General features: G+C 43.0%; 2 protein-coding genes and 1 long non-coding RNA gene across 7 annotated transcripts; all 3 read right to left on the bottom strand.

Annotated features, from left to right (window-relative positions):
- Positions 1-1956: 1956 nt before the first annotated feature.
- Positions 1957-5650, bottom strand: LOC100830382 (pentatricopeptide repeat-containing protein At3g62890). 2 transcript variants are annotated; one of them, XM_024457131.1, is made up of 3 exons: positions 3491-5650; positions 3048-3356; positions 1957-2942 (listed from the first exon to the last, which is right to left on the bottom strand). In XM_024457131.1, exon 1 carries the CDS (start codon positions 5550-5552, stop codon positions 3645-3647), a length of 1908 nt encoding a protein of 635 aa, XP_024312899.1. In that variant the 5' UTR covers positions 5553-5650; the 3' UTR covers positions 1957-2942; positions 3048-3356; positions 3491-3644. The 2 variants fall into 2 exon arrangements, with proteins under 2 accessions (XP_024312899.1, XP_003561397.1); XM_003561349.4 differs by having other exon boundaries at positions 3289-3356.
- Positions 5651-6043: 393 nt separating this feature from the next.
- Positions 6044-12195, bottom strand: LOC100832180 (small RNA 2'-O-methyltransferase). The gene is made up of 9 exons (XM_003557511.4): positions 11571-12195; positions 10328-10420; positions 9320-9777; positions 8987-9235; positions 7808-8745; positions 7562-7713; positions 7369-7485; positions 7142-7270; positions 6044-6759 (listed from the first exon to the last, which is right to left on the bottom strand). Exons 1-9 carry the CDS (start codon positions 11829-11831, stop codon positions 6322-6324), a joined length of 2835 nt encoding a protein of 944 aa, XP_003557559.1. The 5' UTR covers positions 11832-12195; the 3' UTR covers positions 6044-6321.
- Positions 12196-13603: 1408 nt separating this feature from the next.
- LOC112272520 lies at positions 13604-20123 on the bottom strand. 4 transcript variants are annotated; one of them, XR_002966479.1, is made up of 5 exons: positions 19865-20123; positions 15796-15907; positions 15574-15695; positions 14262-14698; positions 13604-13977 (listed from the first exon to the last, which is right to left on the bottom strand). It is a non-coding gene; the product is annotated as an uncharacterized LOC112272520 (long non-coding RNA). The 4 variants fall into 4 exon arrangements; XR_002966480.1 differs by having other exon boundaries at positions 15796-15896; XR_002966482.1 differs by lacking the exons at positions 15574-15695; positions 15796-15907 and adding an exon at positions 14812-14996.
- Positions 20124-20863: the final 740 nt, after the last annotated feature.

Below are 20863 nucleotides of genomic sequence, written 5' to 3'. Positions count from 1 at the left end.
GGGAAATTTGTCTTTTCTTTGTTTTATTTTTCTTGTGAAGAGATCATCTCTAACTAAGAGCATGCTCATACTTTTCTTCACCCCTCTCTCTTCCACATCTTACGTGGCAGCTTTAAGAAAAGGACGACATCACCCAATTGTATACGTCCCGAGTGTATGGAAAGATCAAATTAAATATAGAGTGTGAATTTGTTTAGTAAATGTACAAAAATTTTATGCACGGTGAGGTAAAGCCCACAATTTTTATGCCTTGACGGGAAACATGTACTCCCTCCGTCCAACAAAAGATGTCTCAAGTTTGTTAAAATTTGGATGTATCTAGACATGACTTAGTATATAGATGCGTCAAATTTAGTTAAAATTGAGACATACTTTGTTGCACGGAGGGAGTATGTGGCTTCTTCTTTTTTGAGTAATCAACCGCGGGGCTACAAACCAAACCATTCAAAAGCTCTAAGCTTGAATTAATATAGTACTCCCTCCGTACTAAAACCACAACAAGTATTTAAAAACGGAGGGAGTACTCACTTGAGATTGCCCTCCAATATGTTTCGGTCAACACGGGTAATTCCATAACAATGGACATACGTTAATGATGACTGTTGTTGTGGACACCGTGGCTAAGGTGACATTGACGCCCTTTTGGACTGCCTTAGCTCCTAGTGTTTATGTGCTTTAGCGTTGAGCGATTTTGGCCTATGCCACTGAGGTTTTGGTTGTGATGTTATGGAGATATTTCTTTTTGATGTTGTATCTTTCTCTTTTACAAATATTGTGCTTTATCAATGAATGGGCGATCCACGATCCACTTGTTTTTCATTGTAAAAGTTCGTAGGCGGATGTCAACGGAGACGAATAGACCAATAATAGACAATACTAGAAAAGTTGTTTGGGTTCAATGTGCCTGCTACGAAACTAAGCACATATTTGGTTTGTGCCTTGTGGTCTAAAGTCGCCATGTCTGATTATTTTTGGGAAAAATTGGCTGGAGGACACCGTTATTTTGTGACCTTTGCCGAAACACACCGTCGGTATGTATCTTTGTCCAGTACCACCAGAACACATTGTATGGTCCAAAACGGAAATTTTGACTTTTTTTCACATTGAATTATCATTCTACCATTTAGCAAATGTGTCTAGAATCTTTAAAAAAATTGTTCAAAACGTTTTTCTCTCCTGCAGAGTGCGGCAACAAAAGGGATGAATGTCCACATCGACCAACAATGGATCTTAGTAGATGTAAAAAATCGATTCGTACAAAGGAAATTGTTTTCAAAATCGGATTTACGATAGTAGTCCCAAGTAAAAATGTCAAATTCTCAATTTTAGTCGATACAATGTGGTCTAGCAAATGTCCACGAAATTGTAATGGTACTGGGCAAAGACACGTTCCAGCGAAGCGTTTCGGCAAAGTCCACAAAATAACGGTGTCCTCCAGCAAATTTCCCCTTATTTTTTTGGTTGCGCCATAGCCCTTCATGCATCCTTTTGATTCAATATCATAACTGTCGTGCTTTGTCACTTCTATGATCCAAATCGAAGGTTTGCCACATTTTCAGTGACCTTGTTACACAAACTTTTTTTGGCATGCTACAATTTAATTAAGTTTAGTCACACCGATATTAGAATATCGCCAAACATGCCTCAAATAAGGTACAAGATTGAAGGCAATTTAGTGCACATATAAAACCTTGACAGAGTGGCGATGACTATGAGCTAAACAGCTAATTATAGCATTTGATTGGACGTTTTTGGAACATTATTACTATATAGTTGAAACAATATTTTTCCCGGGTTATTTTTGTGACAGAATTTTATTTTATGTATTAAAAAACATTTCCCATTGTTCGATGAATCTTTCCCCTAAAAATACTAGGTCCGGCCTCTCTTCATAAGTGTTTGCGTTCCATTGCTTCGTGAACCTGTGAAGGTCACAAGCGGTTTCACCAAAACAGCTCGACAAAAACTACTTTTAGATTTACACAATAGTTAAGCTATGAAAATTATGTGGCAAAGCATGCAATGCTGGTTATCAACAACTAATGGGCCACACAAGTTCAAGTTATACACATTGATCTTTGAGAGGCTGTGAGGCTAAGTTTAGCAAATGTGGTAGAGTATGACAATCCTATTTGGTTGAATAACTTTTTTTTGTTGGCTACCTACTAGGAGAGTCACTTGGTTGCTTGACCAAACAATATTGTTCTAACCACAAATGAAATATCCTCCTTTAGGTACATCAGGCCTCAAATTTAATTTTAAACAATCAATGGATGCCCCAAAACTTATTTAATCATTTTTTTTCTCTTCCCAGACTTCGAACATCTCTTTCCTGCAACACATATCTATCTCTGATTTCATTGTGTGGATCATCATTGGCCTGCCATCACAAGTAAACATTGTAGTTCCATGCCCCGTCCTGGAGATAGACCAATGAAACTCAAAGCAGAAACTGAATATATAGAATTTTCTGTGCATAATTAAACATGTCCAGCTGCATCAAGTTTAGAGAAACCCACTCTACACAGTTACAGCTTACAGCTGAACAAGGATATTGCAACCGGATGGACGCATGTTGTGAACAATGTTCTGAAAACATCAATTTATAAATTTATTTCAAAATTGTCAGAGTAAATACAATTTGACTGTATTACAGCAGGTATGCTGTTGAGTTTGTGAGCAGTGATCTATTTACCTCTCGAAGTTCTTTCATCCATTTTTTCAGTATATAAGATAATAATTGAAAGGACTCTTACAACAAAAGGAACATATTAAATTGCGCTGTCTTAAGTTTCTTGCCTGTTGCATATAGCTCATTTCTGCCAGTGTTTTGCCTTGCCTGTGTCCTGTGGTCCTGCCTTTGCGCATGGAATGACTTATTCTTTAAAATTCAAAGTGCATAGTCACAGGAGGTAATAATCATAGTCTGAGGAGGAAACAATCTACAACATTCAGAAAAAAATTGGTTATTCTTTAAAACAATGCACATTCCAGATTTGGTTGGTCTAGATAAAAGAATGATCAAAGAATGCAGCAATAATATTTACATCAGAAAAAATTGACCATATTATGGTGCCGTGAAGACCCAGTACTCCAAATATATGGCAGAAATACTTTAATTTCTCAAAAGAATCGGTAAGGTCGAAGGAGGACCATCCAGGTCAGCTTTTGGGGGTTATGTTCTATCTCTAGATCAAGAAGTTTGCTACTTGTCCTTCGCTAGATATCCTATTAGATTAAAATATATCATTAGCACCACACCATGAAGAATTGAGCCTTTTTCTATACCTTGAGCTGAAGGTACCTCTTGCTTAAGAGATTGTGTTAAAAAATATCATCCGTAGGACTGAAGCCGCCTGAGCAGACAACAAAAAAGGAGAACTGAATGCAAAGGCTTCTCCAATAAATACATTTTACTATCAGGATAAACTGATTGTAAACTTAACTGTAGTCTGTAGAAGTGTAGAAAGATAAAAAAAATGTGTCTTACCAGTCGAAGACTTGAGCAGAAGGAGGCCACCAATGTCATATGAATTGGACTTGCTGGAAACCAGGCCATTGTTTACAGACCCAACTATTTGATTTCAGAGAATGATGCGCTAAATTCAATGCGTTCCGTTGATAAGAAACTGATCAGCCGATAACTACCAATAGTCAAGGCAAGAACATTTCCCTTCTTTCATATGATGGAACCTACTACCATCTCTCACAATAATCTCCCTATTGAAAACCTTTGTCACCATCTTACTGAATTCATGACAATCCCCACACACTTGGAGGTTCTTAACAATGCGGATTGGGCTGCCAACTTCCGTAACAATGAACCCATAAGCAATTGCCAGCCGCTCACTATGCACCTTGATTGCATGCACCTTCTCCTCATCCCCAATGTCATGCAATACAGATGACACGTCTGGTACATACCCTGCATCTGCCAACCTTCTGTTTATCATGTCAAGCATGTTATATATCTGAACAGAATCCTTGTGATCCATATCTCCGACTAGAAATTTATGCAGGTTCCCTTGTGCCTCCATCAAGCTCCAACCAGCTGACTTGCCAGTACCCCGACTAGACATCAATTTCCTGACTTCCCTGACTTCGTCCCATTTCTTTGCCTTGGCATATATACTTGCGAGGAGGACATAGTGGCCATCATGAGCTGGCTCCAGTTCAATTAGCTTGTTACCAACCGTGATCCCCAAGTCCACCAGGTTATGTGTCTTGCAAGCGGAGAGGACTGTGCCCCAAAGAACAGGGTCAGGTGCGATGTGCATGCCTTCAATCAATTCAATGGCTTCTGAAACAAGACCGGCCCGACCAAGAAGATCAACCATGCAGCCATAATGCTCCATCTCTGGCTCAATGCGATATTTGTCCACCATCAATTTAAAATACCGCCGCCCCTCAGCAACAAGGCCACATCGGCTGCAGGCATTCAGCACACCAACAAACGTAATGTCTGTTGGCCACAAACCCTCGTCGAGAAACCTCCAAAAGAGTTCCACTGCATCCTGTCCCAATCCATGAGAAGCAAGCCCACAGATCATGGCATTCCATGCAAAAACATCCCTCCTCGGCATCCCATCGAAAACTTCCCTCGCCACTGCCACACACCCGCACTTGGAAAACATATCCACCAGTGCAGCCCCTACATTCACACTCACCGGCATCCCGGTCCTCTGGACAACCTCATGCACAAATCTCCCATGCTCAAGCAATCCCATCTGTGCAGCCGCCGACAATGCTGTCACCACCGCAGCCTCATTCACTCTCACCCCCTTCTCCACCATATCCCTAAACACCCCCAGGGCAACGTCGAGCTCCCCTTCCTTGACATATCCGCCCACCAGTGTGCTCCAAGAAACTTCATCCCTGACCGGCATTTCCTCAAACACCTCGCGTGCAGCCCTCACCATGCCCGCTCGGACGTACCCAGCAAGCACCGCATTCCAGGTCACCACGTCACGCACGCGCGGCAGCTCGTCGAACACCGTCCGCATGGCCCCCACGTCGCCACAGACGCCGTAGAAGTGTGTCAGCGCGTTCCGCACGTAGAGGTCGCCGGCCGCGCCCGCCTTCACGGCAAGCGCGTGCACGTGGGAGCCCAGGAAGGAGGAGGCGCGATGATCGGTGGCGTCGAGGTGGTTGGAGATGGAGGCGAGGAGGAAGGTGAAGGAGTGGAGGTTGCGGCGCGGGAGGTTGGGGAAGAGGCGGAGCGGGAGCGGGTGCGGGAGCACGCGGAGGAGGTGGTTGGACGCGAAGGCGGAGGCGGAGGCGGAGTGGCGGAACAGGGATAGCGGGTAGGAGGAGGAGGAGGCCTCGTCGGGCGGCGGGGGGTGCGGGAGGCGGGGGAGGGCGGCGAGGAGGTGCGGGAGGACGCTCGCGGTGGCGAGGCCGAGGACGGCGAGGCGGGCGTGAGCCTGCTGGACGTGGCGGCCGGTGGCCGCTCGCCGCGGCAGGAGCTCACCGAGGAGCTGCCTCGTGTCAGCGTCGGGGAGGGCGTGGAAGGTGGGGGCGAGCCGGGTGGACGGCGGCGGTTCGAACTGCATTGGAGATTTGGGGGCAGCGGCGCGGTCGCTGACCACCGAGGCGGCCAGCGGCTTTCAGCTGCGGTGCTTTCAAGTTTTCGACTTCAGTTCAGAACAACAGGCAACGAGCGCTCATCGATTCATTTTTTTTTACGAATTTTGGAGTAATGAAATAATTATCTCTTTTGTCCCGTACCTCTTTTACATTCCTTACAGACCAAATATGCCGCTCTCTTCTGTTTTGCACATCCTCTAGTTCCACTGCAGTGGCATCTTTCAAAGATTATGTAGATTTGCAGTTGTATTTTTCAAGAAAAGAAAATTGCAGTGATATGTTTTCAATACGTAAGAATCATGATGGCATATACCAAATTACCACATTTAGATAACCAAACATATTTCCTCGTCACCGTCCAGCATTGCACGACGGCTCCCGGTACACGCGGCTTGCCTGAGCCCTGAGCCCGTCGACGTTCAAGCGCTGTTGTCCGATAAAACATCTAGTCATAATATTGCTTAAAACAGCCATTGTGGTTATTTCTCATGAAAAAGCACGCTGCAACGAATAGCCATTTGCTTGCGACGGAGTATTTGAAGAATTTTACAGGGATATAAACCATCGTAAGGGATAGGCACCGCAACTATTTAGTTCAACGTATCGAGGGTTGTTCATATCCAGAGACACGGTTTGAGTGGAGTTCCATAATGAAAGTTAGTACTACCAAACAGTCTGATCGCCTCAGTTAGGAGCACGGCGAGGAGTCAGGTATATCAAACCCTCCACCAGTAATCAGTGGGACGGTATTGACGTGGTAGGCCATTCCCAGAGAGTCTCATAAGGTCGAGGTGGATCATCTTCGTCCGGGACTGTCTCCACTTGATCTCGTGCCATTCTTCTGAAAACAGCAATCTGGGAAGCGTAGCCGGGTTCCTCGCCTGAGCCGCCAACACCGCTGAACTCCACGCTGTAGTTATGGTTCGCTGCAAGGCCAGTAGCCCAGCGCTGGAACTGGGACCTTGTCCACTCAAACTTGTGGTCATGGTTGCGGAACTTGCAAGGTCCAGCGTTTTCTTCTGGCTCCTCGTCCTTGGTGGGCATAGCTGACCTCTGGAGGATAGGGTTGTATTCATAGTTGGGCGTGGAAACAATGAGCACTGCCGGACAGAATGAACTCAGGACGACGTGGCCAAATAAGCTTGCTTGGTCCTCCTCCACGTGCTCAATCACCTGCAGTTTAGTTAGGTTAGTTGAAAATTGTCAAGAAATAAAATAAGTCATCCAAGATATAAGTACAAAAGAAAATACTATTTGAGCATTTCAATGGGTCACTGTGTAGAGCTACCAAGTTCACAGCTTAGATCACATCCATGTTAACCAAGGACATTGATTACCAATTGTGTCTCCAGGTATGTTGTCTAACAGACACATCAGGATATAGCACTCACACGGTCACGTATAGAGTGATTCTAGATCAAATCAAAATCAGAAATAGCAACTCATGCTTAGAGTAATTCTAGATCAAAACAAAGTGCCCTATTTAGGACCAATACCTCATGTAATAGAACCAAATGAGAAGATAACAAACAGTTCAAAGGGAGTACTAAGCTACCTCAAGGCAGGTGCCAATGTCAAACCCATATAAGCGAGAATCAAAATCTGTTATGGATCCATGATAGAGTACAGCTGTTGGAACAGCAGTCTGCATCAAGGACTTCTTGCTAAGCTTCTGATGAAGGCTCTGCGAGGTGAAATAAATCCAAGTGTAAATCACTGGAAAGGAAAAAATGGTCCAAAGAATACACTGAATGTGAGCAATTATAAGAGCAAGTTCTGTACCTTGGCTGCTCTTGTAAGGCCCTTTCGAGAAATATCAACACCAACAATTTTGTCAAGGGTTGTGGGATGCTCTAACAATGAATCAAGAAGACTACCAGATCCACAGCCAAAATCAACCTGAAAATTACAGCTTTGTCAGTAATTAAAAAAATACATTGTGTAAATACAGAACTAGGATGAGAAAAAAATTCACCAGTGTCGTAGCATGCAGCTGATTGATATGCCGAACAGCAAATTCAACCCTTTGTTTAGATAAAGGAGGATTGAACAAGGCCTTCTCCATTCTATCTTCTAAAGGTTCAGTTACTTGCAACACCTTTACAGAGAACTCCAAGACGCAGCTGTCTACAAGGATGTTTAAAATACAGGAATGGTTTTAAAGCCCAATTCAACAGTTATATATAATTATCAGATTGAGTTATCGATATTGGTAGCTAACCTCTAGATATCTTGGAAAGGTCAGGTGACAGCTCACTAGCTGCAGCCAGGAATAAATCCCTATCAGACAGTTCATCTACAAAACGTGCACTTTGATTAACTGACAGCTGAGTTACACATGATTCAAGCTGATTCCTAACAGCTCCAGCACCTATCTCAAACTCAAACTCATTATTAACTTCTAGGATATATCTCTTCCTTTTGTCCTTCATAAACAAGTAAACAATATAGTCTATGCAAGTCAACGATCCATGGGATGGGAAAACACCAGAGTCTTGACCATCAACATCTGTTAAAAATGCACTGTTTTCAAGCTGCTGATGTGATGGATCCATAGGAAACAGTCCAACTGTGCTGCAAGTTATTGAATTACCACCATTGGTCTTGCCATAGACAGATAAGCACATAGCGAATTCTTGAGAAAAAGTATTTGGATATATCGTGAAGCCATCAGTGCTCTTAGGAAGATATATCTTCTCCAAGAGTGTATTCAGTTGCTTGAAATAATGATTAAACCAAACCAAGACCTTCAACGCCGAATTCTGAATAGCATCAGATTCCTTGCTCCAGTCATCATCTGTAGAATACTCTAGTAAAAGTTCCCGCTTCTTTGAATATATCTTGACATCACACTCGAACACATCTGGGTTTTCCTTGTCAATCCTGCCATCATTACCGTACTGACTTCCTGTAGCTGGTTTTGGCGATCCGATCTTTTCAGAGCACACAGCTGATCCAAGGGTGTTACAGGATGCCCTTACTCTATTAGCAGCGAAATGGGGCTCTGATAGCCTCTGGAGGCGACAGAACGAACAAAGGAGATCTCGTGGAGAGGGGCCTTTCCAACTAGTACGAGAATAAACACATGGAAGCTCTGCCACAAGAATCGACTCCTTCGAGATCTTGTAAATTCCATCAGGTAATTTGCCCAGAAGAATCCTGAGCATCAAAAAGTCTGTTACGGAAAAATTAAATAGAAATTAAGAAAAATTAGTGCCTAAACCACAGAGAAAAGCAGTCCCCAAATGAAGATGAGTTGATAATAATAGAGAGAAAGGGAACAAAACTAGCATATACCGCTAGACATGCTTCATATAGTTTGCGCATCACTTATTCGTAAGAGAGTGTATATTTGTTGCAAACACATAGCATACAAATGAAATAGTCAACAAGCATGTACCTATAATAGGTGCATAGAGTGACACGTTCAGTTTGAAGTTCTGTGTCTCTCCTTGTGTATCCAACATTTACCAAAATTGCATCTCCATAAATTGTTTGACCAGAAATGTAGGAAGCTCGCTTATTTATTACACGGTTCATATTGCCATCTCCACGATGACTAGCCACATTGTTTGATAAATCAGAAACAAGCTGTACATTCGGAGCTGGGAAATAAAACCTTATCTCAGAAGATGTTTTGCCAACTGTTCTGCAGTAAGACAAATGCTTTAAATTGTCAGCATAACTAAATTACTGTAAAGACTTAGAGGCCAATCACTAAATGTTTGCTGACCTTGAGACAAGGACATGGGAGGAGTCAGTCGCAGAGAGCATAGATGCTATATCACCCATGTAATGTTCATTCTGTGATATATTAAGTCTTACTGTCTTAGGTTCATCCTCCATCACACAGGGAACAAAAACCGCTTCTACACTTATGGGATCTGAAATACCAGACCAACGCTGAAAAGCCAAATCAACGGCCTCAGGCGAATAAGGCCTTTGACTCTGAATCCAGAAGTCGCTGTCACTAACAGAGACACCAGGAGATTGTTTGGCAGCATTATAGATCATTGACAAAACTAAGAGAGGGTCAAATTCTGCCTTAGGGTCAATAATTTTACACAATGTATGGACCTTCACATCGCACGCAACAATAGCTGAAATAGGAATCCTTCCAAGGAGATCCCCAGTTCTTCTGAGTGACACACTCAAGTGGCCAACAAGAGGATGAGATGACGCGGGAAAGTTCTGAAATTTAATAATAGGAGTGTGTCCATGTTACAATAGGTAGACTGGGACAAAAAGAAATTTAATAATTGAAACACAGAAAGATAACATGAATAGATAAGTGCCTGCTTCAATCAACATCTTAAAATTCATGAGGATAGTGCAGACTTTAATACCTATATCTAATAATCATATGGAAACATGTATTACAAGTTTACAACATGATAGAACTTGGGGTAGAGTAGAGAGAGACTGGAAAATGAATAGAGAATGCCCAAAGAAAATTTTGACAGATAGCCATGAAGGGCCAATTCTTTTAATGAAACAGTCCTCACTTTTTCACTCCTACCAAAAGATTCAAAATAGTTACTAATCACGTACTACAACAACAGAGACAACCTAGCCATCGAACACAAGGATACTAGTGCAATCATCTATTGCAAGGGGAGCATAGCATTCCCCAGAAATGGGCAACATCATGAATAAAGATCCTTTTTCCTCGCTATGGAGTTACAGAACTCAAATATTGAGGTTTGGCGACACAATACCAAGATTGGGCAAGAATACTGACCTCATCTGCAAAAAAGTAAGATATACGACCAATAAGTTCCTCCCAAGCTTCTTCAGGTGTAGCAGGAGTATTTGCTGTGGGCTGAATACCAAGCTACAATGGGGAAACAAATGATAATCACCATTGGAGCATAGCATGAAGAACATTTGACATCATGAGAATATCTCAAACATGCCAGATAGCTAGGCTATCTATACTTCTATAGAAAGGAACTAGGAAATGATGCATCTTACTCACGCATTATCAGTTGCAAGGGTAGAGAAAGACAGGCAAAACAGCTCGTTCACAAAAAAAAAGATGGATTATACTGAGTTTGACCTCACAAGGCAAATGTGCATATCTAAAATAAAGATATAATTGCTGCCCAAACACAATGTGTCACTTCATGCCACAGAGCAACATTCTAACCGAGAGAATTGCAACTAGTCCTCGTCCCCCTTTTTAGAAAAGATCACAGGAGGGAGAGACGCAGTACCCAAATCATGTACCATGATCTTTGATCCCTGGAAGCTGAACTGGAAATCTTGGGCCCCACCACGGGTGAAATTCTTCATTTGGTTGGCCTGCCAGGATCGTTGCTGGACCGCTGAGCGACGGGCACGTCATGGCTTGTCCCACGCGCCACGCTGCTTGCTTTGCGACCAGACCTTGGAGACCATGAACCACCTTTTTGTGGATTGCCCGTTCTCCCGCGCCCTTTGGCATGAAGTACTCTCGTGGATCCGCTCCACCTGCGTCCCGCCGACCGCCGGCGTTCCTTTTGCGACTTGGTGGCAGGAGTCCATCCGCTTCCCCTCGTACCACGCGAAAGGGTGCGACGTCCCTGATCATGCTAACGGCATGGTCTATTTGGAAGCACCGCAACGCCGCTGTCTTCGACAATGCAACCCCCAACGTCGCCTCCCTCTTTGACCAGCTCAAGGCTAATGCTAGGTGCTGGGCGACTGCGGGCGCTGCTAGCCTCGGGGCGTTGCTACCGGATGTCTCTAGTTAGGCGCGTCGCGTTGTAATTCGGGTGTGGCCCTCTGTGGTCTTGTACATAAACTTCTTTCTATCTATGCATCGAGACGCAAAGCTTTTGCGTTTTCTCGAAAAAAATCATGTACCATGAATTTCACTGTACAGAATCACAGCCTAATGTCCTCTAAACCAAAAACGCCATCGATGTCTACACCTCAGTGCCAGCTGCAGTTAATTTCACAACCGAAAAACAGCAATCATAATCGGCGCACCATATGAATACCTTGTCGAGGGCGATCTGCGCGGCGGCCTGCTCGGCGTCCTTCTTCCTGACGAAATTCCCGGGGGTGGCGACGCGGAGCACCCCGGCGATGTCGAGCTCGCAGCGGTAGACGCACCTGGTGCCCTGCTGCGGCAGCGCGAGGCCCGGGCAGCCGCCGCCGTCGACGGCCTCCCGCACCTCCTCCACCCTGTAGACGGCCTTGGCGCCGTACCGCTGGTGGATCACCGCCTTGGGTGTCGGCGCCGGTGTCGCCGTCGGCATTGCGGCTAGGCTTGGTTTAAGTCGAAGCCCCGCGGCGCCGCCTCACCGCGACAACAGCATCCAACGCCGGAAGCGACCGCACCCCAAACAATCCCCAATGCTCGCGCACTGCTACGAATCGACCCTGCAAGCAGGATCAATCGATCGACGAAGGGGATTTGCGATTGAGGCGTCGGGGGAGAGTGGGTGGAGATGGAATCGATGCGGCGACGGAGGGGAAGGACGGCTCACGAATTTGTGGAGTTAAACCCCCAACAGAGAAGAGGAGTCGTGGCTCGTGGGAGTTGGGCGAGCGAGGCGGCGCTTCCGTTCCGTGCGGCGGGATTTAATGTTCAGTGCTACCGCAAGGTCTGCGAAGCTGAATTAGTACCACCTCGGCAGTTATGACCGCGGTGTCTCTGCTTAAATACCACGGTTTGTGTCGTTCTTTCGCCGACGGGCGAGTGCTGGAAACTAAGGGGATTTGCTAATTGATTTCGAGAAATAGCAATCAATCATGGTAACCGCATTTCTGACCGGTGGGGATCACATGTCAGCCGGCATTTGTTATAAAAAAACACAACTTGAAAAACCATAATTTCGCAACCAAGCATGTTAATCGCAGATCTGACCGGTGGGGCTGTCCCGTTACATACTCAAGGACATGTCACCCCAATTTGGAGGTAGACTTGTTCCGTCCATATGATGGACATACATTTATCTGTGATGGTCAATCATGTTGCTTTAATTCAATGCATAAAAGTGTGATATAATCCATATGATGGCCATACATTTATCTGTGATGGTCAATCATGTTGCTTTAATTCAATGCATAAAAGTGTGATAGAAAAAAGACGATCCCTCCGAGAAATGCCAAGAAAATGATGGTCTCCCATTTTATTTTTATTTTGACCAAGAGATGGCCTCCCAATTAGCTACACCATCTTAAGTATGCCTTGTAATTGTGATGGTGGACCTACGAAATTAGGGTATCATTCACTTTTCCAATTAGCTTACTTTTCTTCTTTTTTGACTTTAGAGTTGGTATATCTTACATCCTACTTTATTCGTTTGTGAGTTACTTGCAACTGATCTAAAGTGTATATCTGTTTTTTTTTCTGTCCTGCAGTAGTGAACTGTGTTTACCAAACAAATCATGACATATGCTGCTTCTTTTCAAATAATTGATGCAGTTTTTGCTGCACGTATTTCAAACGCTCCACGTTTTGTTCCCGAAATTGGACGGTACATCTTTCTGGAAAGATTCAAGGTATGAAATTAGTGAGGGCTTCCAAATTTCAACTCATGGTCTTCTATGGCTGTAAAGTGTTTAAGGTGAACCAATTATACTTGCCAGCAGTGATTTTTTTCCTTCAAAGTCTTTGAAGTCAACTGGTTAGTTAGTGTTCAATGCAGGATGTCAAAATTATTAAATAACTCCATAAAAAGAAGGTAAAGGTGTGCATCTGATCATCTCAAAATCAACTAGCAGAGAATTTTGGCTGACGATGTTTACCAAACAAATCATGACATATGCTGCTTCTTTTCAAATAATTGATGCAGTTTTTGCTGCACGTATTTCAAACGCTCCACGTTTTGTTCCCGAAATTGGACGGTACATCTTTCTGGAAAGATTCAAGGTATGAAATTAGTGAGGGCTTCCAAATTTCAACTCATGGTCTTCTATGGCTGTAAAGTGTTTAAGGTGAACCAATTATACTTGCCAGCAGTGATTTTTTTCCTTCAAAGTCTTTGAAGTCAACTGGTTAGTTAGTGTTCAATGCAGGATGTCAAAATTATTAAATAACTCCATAAAAAGAAGGTAAAGGTGTGCATCTGATCATCTCAAAATCAACTAGCAGAGAATTTTGGCTGACGAAGGTTGGCATATTCAGTAGGTACACTGATAGAATTCAAAAGATGACCACGATAACCTGTTATAAGCTGCTATGGCTATCAACCGTTTGGTTGCAAATTTTTCCGAGGCGTGGAACTAGTCAAATAGAAGAGTGCCATCCATCAAATACCACATCCAGGCGTGTGGTTCAACTCAATACGGACGCAAAGATCTCGATGTTTTGTGTGATTGGTTCGTCCGCCTGATTTTATTTCGCCAATACTGGTAGACGATGTAGCAGCCTCTGATGTAGTATAAAAATTATGTTTCCTGCAAGAACAAAAACACCAAAGGATTTTTAGGATTTCTTCCAGTGACCTATGTACAAGAACTACGGATTTCTTCCAGTAACCTATGTACAAGAACTATAGATATTATGGTAATCCAGTTACATGGAATTGACGGATCGTCGGAGCTTAAGAATTGGCATGTTACAATAGATGGATTAAGGCAAGAGTAATCCAGTTGACTCCAATCCAGTTCAAGAGAGAGTGTAGAACACAAAGTAATCCAGTTGACTCCAATCCAGTGCAAGGGATTTATAGATGTATTACCTCTCAAGCTGCTGGCCGCCGTTCTGCTCATCCATCATCCAATTTGGGTACCTCAATTTGGGTACCTCTGACTTTGGTAGCTACGGGTGTCCGTTACTTTGAAGATCCTCCAGTGGGCAAAGACCCTCAAGTACCTCCTCTTGAACTTCTGGTGTGCAAGTCGTAGGATATTTCCAGGACAATCATAGTCCAAGCAGTTGCTTTTTTTGACAGGAATGACAGGTGCACTGTCGTTTCATTTAGCAGAATTGAGAGAACAAACTACATCACAGACCTGAGTCTCAACTTACAGCATGCTTCGATTGACTGATTACTCACAGTAGAAGAGAGGTCCCCGCAGGACATTCCCATGCCTAGCGAGTCTTGAACCCATCGTTTCCTGGAGTGTATAACCGATAGGAACAAATGGCAGTCTTCATGTTGATTGCAATGAATACCTTCAGAGAAAATTTATTGTTATTTGAACTCTATTGTACACGAACATACACCCTCGATTGAATTAATAATAATATGTCGGAAACTCGGAATAACCATGTCATGTTACACATACTTTCTTGCCCTCTCTACAATCCAATCTGGCGCACCATCTATTTCATCTTTGTCCATACATGCACGAGTTTGTTTCAACTTAGAGATGCATGCAGTCTCTAAGAACACAATTTCACCTGACCTGACTTGTAGAACTTCTTTGCCACTTATGCAATGTATGTAAGCATTGATGACCTACAGTTTCATCTATACTCGGTACTTGTTAGTATGAGACTATACAAATACTCAAATTCAAATAAGATTTTTAATGAAACTAGATATACTTATATCGTCGCCAACTAATTCTCTGGGGTTAAAATACGTAGTAAATCCTTCGTTTTAAGAAATGAGTCCTCGATGGACACTATTTTTTTGGTCGTTTGGCTCGGATTTGATACGTTCAATCACGAAAAAATCATCGAGGGCCTACGCATAATCTGACATGATAGAACTCATAGAAGTGTTGAAGTTAGTAATGAATAAATAAATAATGTAGGAAAAAAAGGACATAAAACGTTAGTGATATGCCTTCTGGAGTCATCAAATAGTATTGTGCCTTCCTAGGTTTGTCATGCCGTCACATAGATTTCTCCATCAACACGGGCATTGTCAGCTCGGCATCTATAGTTTTGTTGCCCTTTCCGTGTGTGGTACATGTGTGCTACTTCTTCGTCCTATATACTTTTCGATATTTGTTACTTGTTTGGTTGTCTGCTAGTTTCTGAGAATAACAAGATAAAAAAAGAGTTAAACTTTATGCAGGATAGAATATAATTAGAATTACCATTTATCTAATAATAAGAAATTCGAGTTTGTCAGCACGGAATATTCCAGGCCCTCGATTCTATTCGTTTCTTCTACTTCATATATGCCAGTTATTTCACTTGATCGTTCCTGATTCTGCAACTGAAACCCATATAGTATAAAGAGATTGTAGGGTTAGAATTATATTGTATTTATTATATATATCTATAAAAAAAAGTACAAGTCTTAGAATAATATATACCACTTCTTGCATATTTTTAAATCATTCGTAATGACTTCTTCTCGTATCTCCTTTGCCGACTCTGAGTTTGTATCATCATATTTGTGAATCCCCTCTGCAGTCTGCATATATCCTGTCGTAATTTAGTTTTGTAATTCAGGATCTCTACATTTCATAGTTTACAAAATTTGTTCCTTTGCTCTGTGGTAGACGTCTTCCTCTAACCGCCGCACGTCATAGCACTTTACATACGAAACCTTACATATGAAGTTATAGGCATATATATATATATATCAATACCATGTAAATAGGGTGGGCAATACCACTGGGCAGAGATGATCCCCGGTTGCCTCTGCGAATCGCTCTCCGCCCAGGTTCGGTGGTATTACCCACCCTATCGACATGGTAATTATATATGTGTGTGTGTGTGTGTGTGTGCGTGTAGTTACTCCCATGTTGAATATTCTACCATATGATAGAATATATTCTACTTTATCGCTTTTAATAAATTCCAATACTACTTATTGCAAGTTGGCACGTAGTTTTTACCATGTTTTAGAAATGTCTTCATATTTGTATATACAATAGAGTATGTTAAAAAACTGCATATTCTACCTAAAAAGTAGACTATATTCTATGTTCTACATACTACATACTACCCATATACTACATTCTACATTCTACATTCTCCTGATACCAAATTTGTGTGAAACGTATGTGGGAGTAACTACACCCGGTAGTACGAAAAAGTCATCCTATGCATGTAACTTTATATGAAAGGTTTCGTACATAAAACTGCTATGATGCGCGGTTTCAGGAAGATGTTGACCACATAGCAAACGAACAAACTTTTGTCAGGTGCGAAATCTAGAGGTCATGAACTACAAAAGAAAATATGACAGAATAAATGCAGACTAAAGAGGCGGTTCCTAAATATGACGATACAACTAAGAGTCGGCAAAGGAGATACAAGAATACGTAATTACGAATGATTCAGAAAATATGCAACAAGAGGTAAATATTACTCCAAGACTTGTACTCTCTTTTTATAAATAATACATATAATATAAGTCTAATCCTACAGTCACTTCTAGGGTGCGTTTGGTTAGGGTGCTTTTCTGCTTTTGCTTTCAAAAAGCAAAAAAAGCTAACCAAAGGGCTCTTTTCCACAGCAAAAAGCAAAAAAGCAATCTGCTTTTCGTATTACAATTCTCAAAGTAGGTCCAGAGGTATTTTTGGGTTGCTTTAGTTTGCCAACTTTAGGTTAATTACCCACCTTGCCACCGATAAGTGAAAACGATTCGCGTGCACCCTTCCCTGCCCCGACCGAAACAGAAGGCACGGCCGTTCTTCTCCCGCATCGAGCAAGGCTGCTAGAACCCTACCCGGTGCTCCTCGCCGCCAGCCCTTCCCCCCACTGGCGAACCCTACCGGCGGCGGCGCGCCCCGACGCTCGTCCCCACCCGCCTCCTTACCCACCGACGGCCTTCCTTGCCCGACCACCGTCCCAGGCCGCCCTGTCCCGACGCCCGACGTCGGCCCGGCCTGTCCCCCGCTTCCTCTCCAGCGCCCGACCCCAGGGAGGCGCAGCAGAGCCGCCACCGCTGCCCCCGCTTCAGGTATTACAAAGGCTGCAGATCCTGAGGTATGCCTCCGACCGGCGCTTCCTCTCCAAATCCTCACCCCGTTCCCCTCCAACCTGCAGACACCGACGGCGGCCCGCCCCTGCTCCCCATCGGCGCTTCCTCTCCTCAGGTATGCCTCCTCATCCCCTCCAAATCCTCACCCCAATCCCCTCCATATCCCCCTGCGCATCATCCTCCAAATCCTCACGCCGGTGTCTGCAGTACAATCGTCTGGCTATGATTATGGATCGTTACAATAATGTATGGATCGTTACAATAATGGAATTGTGCTGGTATAGATTGTTGCATTGTCACTGAAGTAATGTTTGTCCCAAACTTTTTTATTGAAGTATGGGCGAGAAGGCAGTTTGGGATGAGGCAAATGTCAAACATTTTGTTGATATTTGCAAGGAGGAGGTACTTGCTGGAAATAGGCCTACTACCTATTAGAACAACAAAGGTTGGAAGAACCTTGAGGATAAATTTGCTGCAAAAACGGGAAAGAAACTAACCAAGACACAATTTAAGAACAAATGGGACAACATGAAACAGTCCTATACATGGTTTATGGAGCTGAAAAATGCCGCTACTGGTCTGGGATGGACCGATGCAACGAATACTGTTGATGCATCAAAGGAATGGTGGGATGAGCATCTTCGGGTAAGAATAGTTGTATTTTTATGTTTTCTGCACAAACCATGCTAATCCGTATGCACTAGTTAAATTGCTCATATTCTTGAATTGTAGAAATGCAACAATCCAGAAAAAGGAATCAAGTGCAACCATGTGAGGTTCAGGAAACGTGGTCCCAGTCAGCTGCATGATTTGGACATCTTGTTTTCTAATGCACATGTCACTGGGGTTACTGCAGCATGTCCTGGGGATTTATCTTTTGATGATTCCGGAGATGATTATATTATGGAGGTAGAGAAAGATGATGACATCGATTCACCGAAGTTGCCTTCAGTGAAGAAAGGAAAAGAAACCAGGAAGTGCAAAATTGAGCAAGATAAGGAAGAGAAGAGCCCTTTCCTTCGTTTGTACAAGACCACTTGTGCACAAATAGGAGATGCATCAAAGAAGATATCTGATAGTGTTTCATCATCATCAGGTCCTTCTTCAGTCAACCAAATTCCTACCACTGCCGAGGCTATGAAGTTGGTAAAAGAATGTGGAGTGAAAGAGAAGACTGCTTTGATGCATACGGCTACCTTTCTGATAGTGAAGCCAGAATTTAGCGAGATCTTTATCTTGCTGGAAACAAAAGAAGGAAGATTGGTTTGCTGGAGAGGGAGCATGAGAAGCAGTCTGAGGCACATGTACCTGGCCCCATGTTATCTTCTCTTGTGTTATGAACTACCTATTTGCTAGTTGTGTGTTGTGAACCATTAATTTTTTTCCTGAACCGTGTTATCTTCTATTGTGTTATGAGTTATTGTCCCTGTCATATTTTTGTCAGGAATTATTGTCCCTGTCATATTTGCCAGGAGTTATTGTCCCTGTCATATTTTTGTCTTGTCATTTCTTTCATTTTTTGCCATCGTATTGATGTGAAGTTATATTTGTCCGATGTAGATGGATGAAAGCATGTTGGATGTGGCCAAAAAAGGGCAGGATGGACTAGCACGCCTAGCTGAACTTGCTCATCATGATGCTATCCTTGGAGAGATGGGTAACAACTACACTGAAAAGTACTTGAAGAAAGATTCGTATAGATCAACTCCTGAAACTGGTTTGCAGTGGGTCATGAGGTGCTTTCAGCGTCCTAGATATTTTTATAAGATGTTTCAGGTGAGCCCTGAGGTTTTTATGGCACTTCATGATCTGTTGGTGCCGTCCTGTGGTTTGAGGTCCACTAGCCATGTCTCATCAATTCAGTCATTAGCTATGTTCTTATGGATTGTTGGAGGCCCGCAATCATTTGCACAAGTTGAAAACCGTTTTACATGGTCGCTATGGACAGTTCACACAAAGTTCAAGGAAGTATTGAGATGTCTGTGCAAGTTATCGAAACACAACATCAAGCCGAGAGATCCTACTTTCAGTGTCGACCATGATAAGGTCAAAGAAGAACGTTTTTGGCCTCATTTCAGGGGAGCTATTGGCGCTATTGATGGAACACATATCCCTGTTATTGTCCCAACCGATGAAACGGTGAACTACACATGTCGACATGGATATACATCTCAGAATGTGCTAGCAATGTGTGACTTCGACATGAGGTTTATCTTTGCGGTTGCTGGTTGGCCCGGATCTGTACCTGATACAAGGGTCCTCAATCATGCACCGGCAAATTTTCCTTCTTTTCCCGTCCCTCCCAAAGGTACAAACTTATTCTTGATGATATTCTTTTTCTTCATTTTTTAAAGCTAACTTGTTGTTTACTTGTAGATAAGTACTATCTCGTGGATTCTGGTTATCCTAACCGAACTGGATACATTTCACCGATCAAGGGGAGTACATACCATCTACCGGAGTTCCGTCTTCGTCCTGGCCGTGCACTTCAAAGGAGGGATGAGATATTCAACTTCTTGCACTCATCCCTTCGCAATGTCATTGAGCGTTCATCGGCGATTCTTAAGCAAAAGTGGCGCATATTAAAATCTATGCCAAGTTTCAAGCCTCGAGCACAAACGAGGATCATTCTAGCTTGCATTGCCTTGCACAATTTCATTCGTCATAGCAAGTTGCCCGATGTGGAATTCGATAGCTGTGATGCAGATGAAGAGTACATGCCTGAAGGGGCCGAGGTTGGAACGACACAAGGGGATGACGGTCCAGAAGGAGAGAACGGATATGTCGTTCCCGAGGGACCTGGCGTGGTTACCATGAACATCATTCGTGATAGGATCGCCAATGCTTTGTTTGCTGCGAGAACGAGGTAGTTTAGCTATGTCCATGGCATACATTATCACGTGAACCATATATATTTTGTGTTATACTATAGAGCGAAGGTCTTTATTTCTTATGTAAACAATAATTAGAATCAAAATAAATTTTTTCTTCGTCATCACAATCAATGCAAAGATCATAAATTTACGATCAATTCGCATATAAACAGTCTTCACATAATTACAAAAGCAAAAGCAGTTGTCCTAACCAAACACACTTCCTGCTTTTCCACAGCAGGAAAAGCAAAGCAGAACCAAACGCACCCTTATACTATGTGGTTTTCAATTACAGAGTTACAGAGTCTGAAATAACTGCCATAAATTTAGTAGAAGGAACGAATAGGATCTAGGGCCCAGAATATTCCGAGCTGACAACTATGAATTTCTAATTATCAAATAAATTCTAATTGTAATTATATTCTATACTACATAAAGCTCAAGTCTTCTTTATCTTGTTATTCTCAAAAACTAGCAGACAAAAAAACAAGTCAACAAATATCGAAAACCATAGAGGACGAAGAAGTAGCACACACGTACAACACGAAAGGGCAACAACTACAGATTACGAGCTGA

This window comes from Brachypodium distachyon, chromosome 1, assembly GCF_000005505.3.
Source record: "Brachypodium distachyon strain Bd21 chromosome 1, Brachypodium_distachyon_v3.0, whole genome shotgun sequence".
In the NCBI taxonomy this organism is placed as follows: domain Eukaryota; kingdom Viridiplantae; phylum Streptophyta; class Magnoliopsida; order Poales; family Poaceae; genus Brachypodium; species Brachypodium distachyon.
This window is presented reverse-complemented; position numbering and strand designations above follow the sequence as displayed.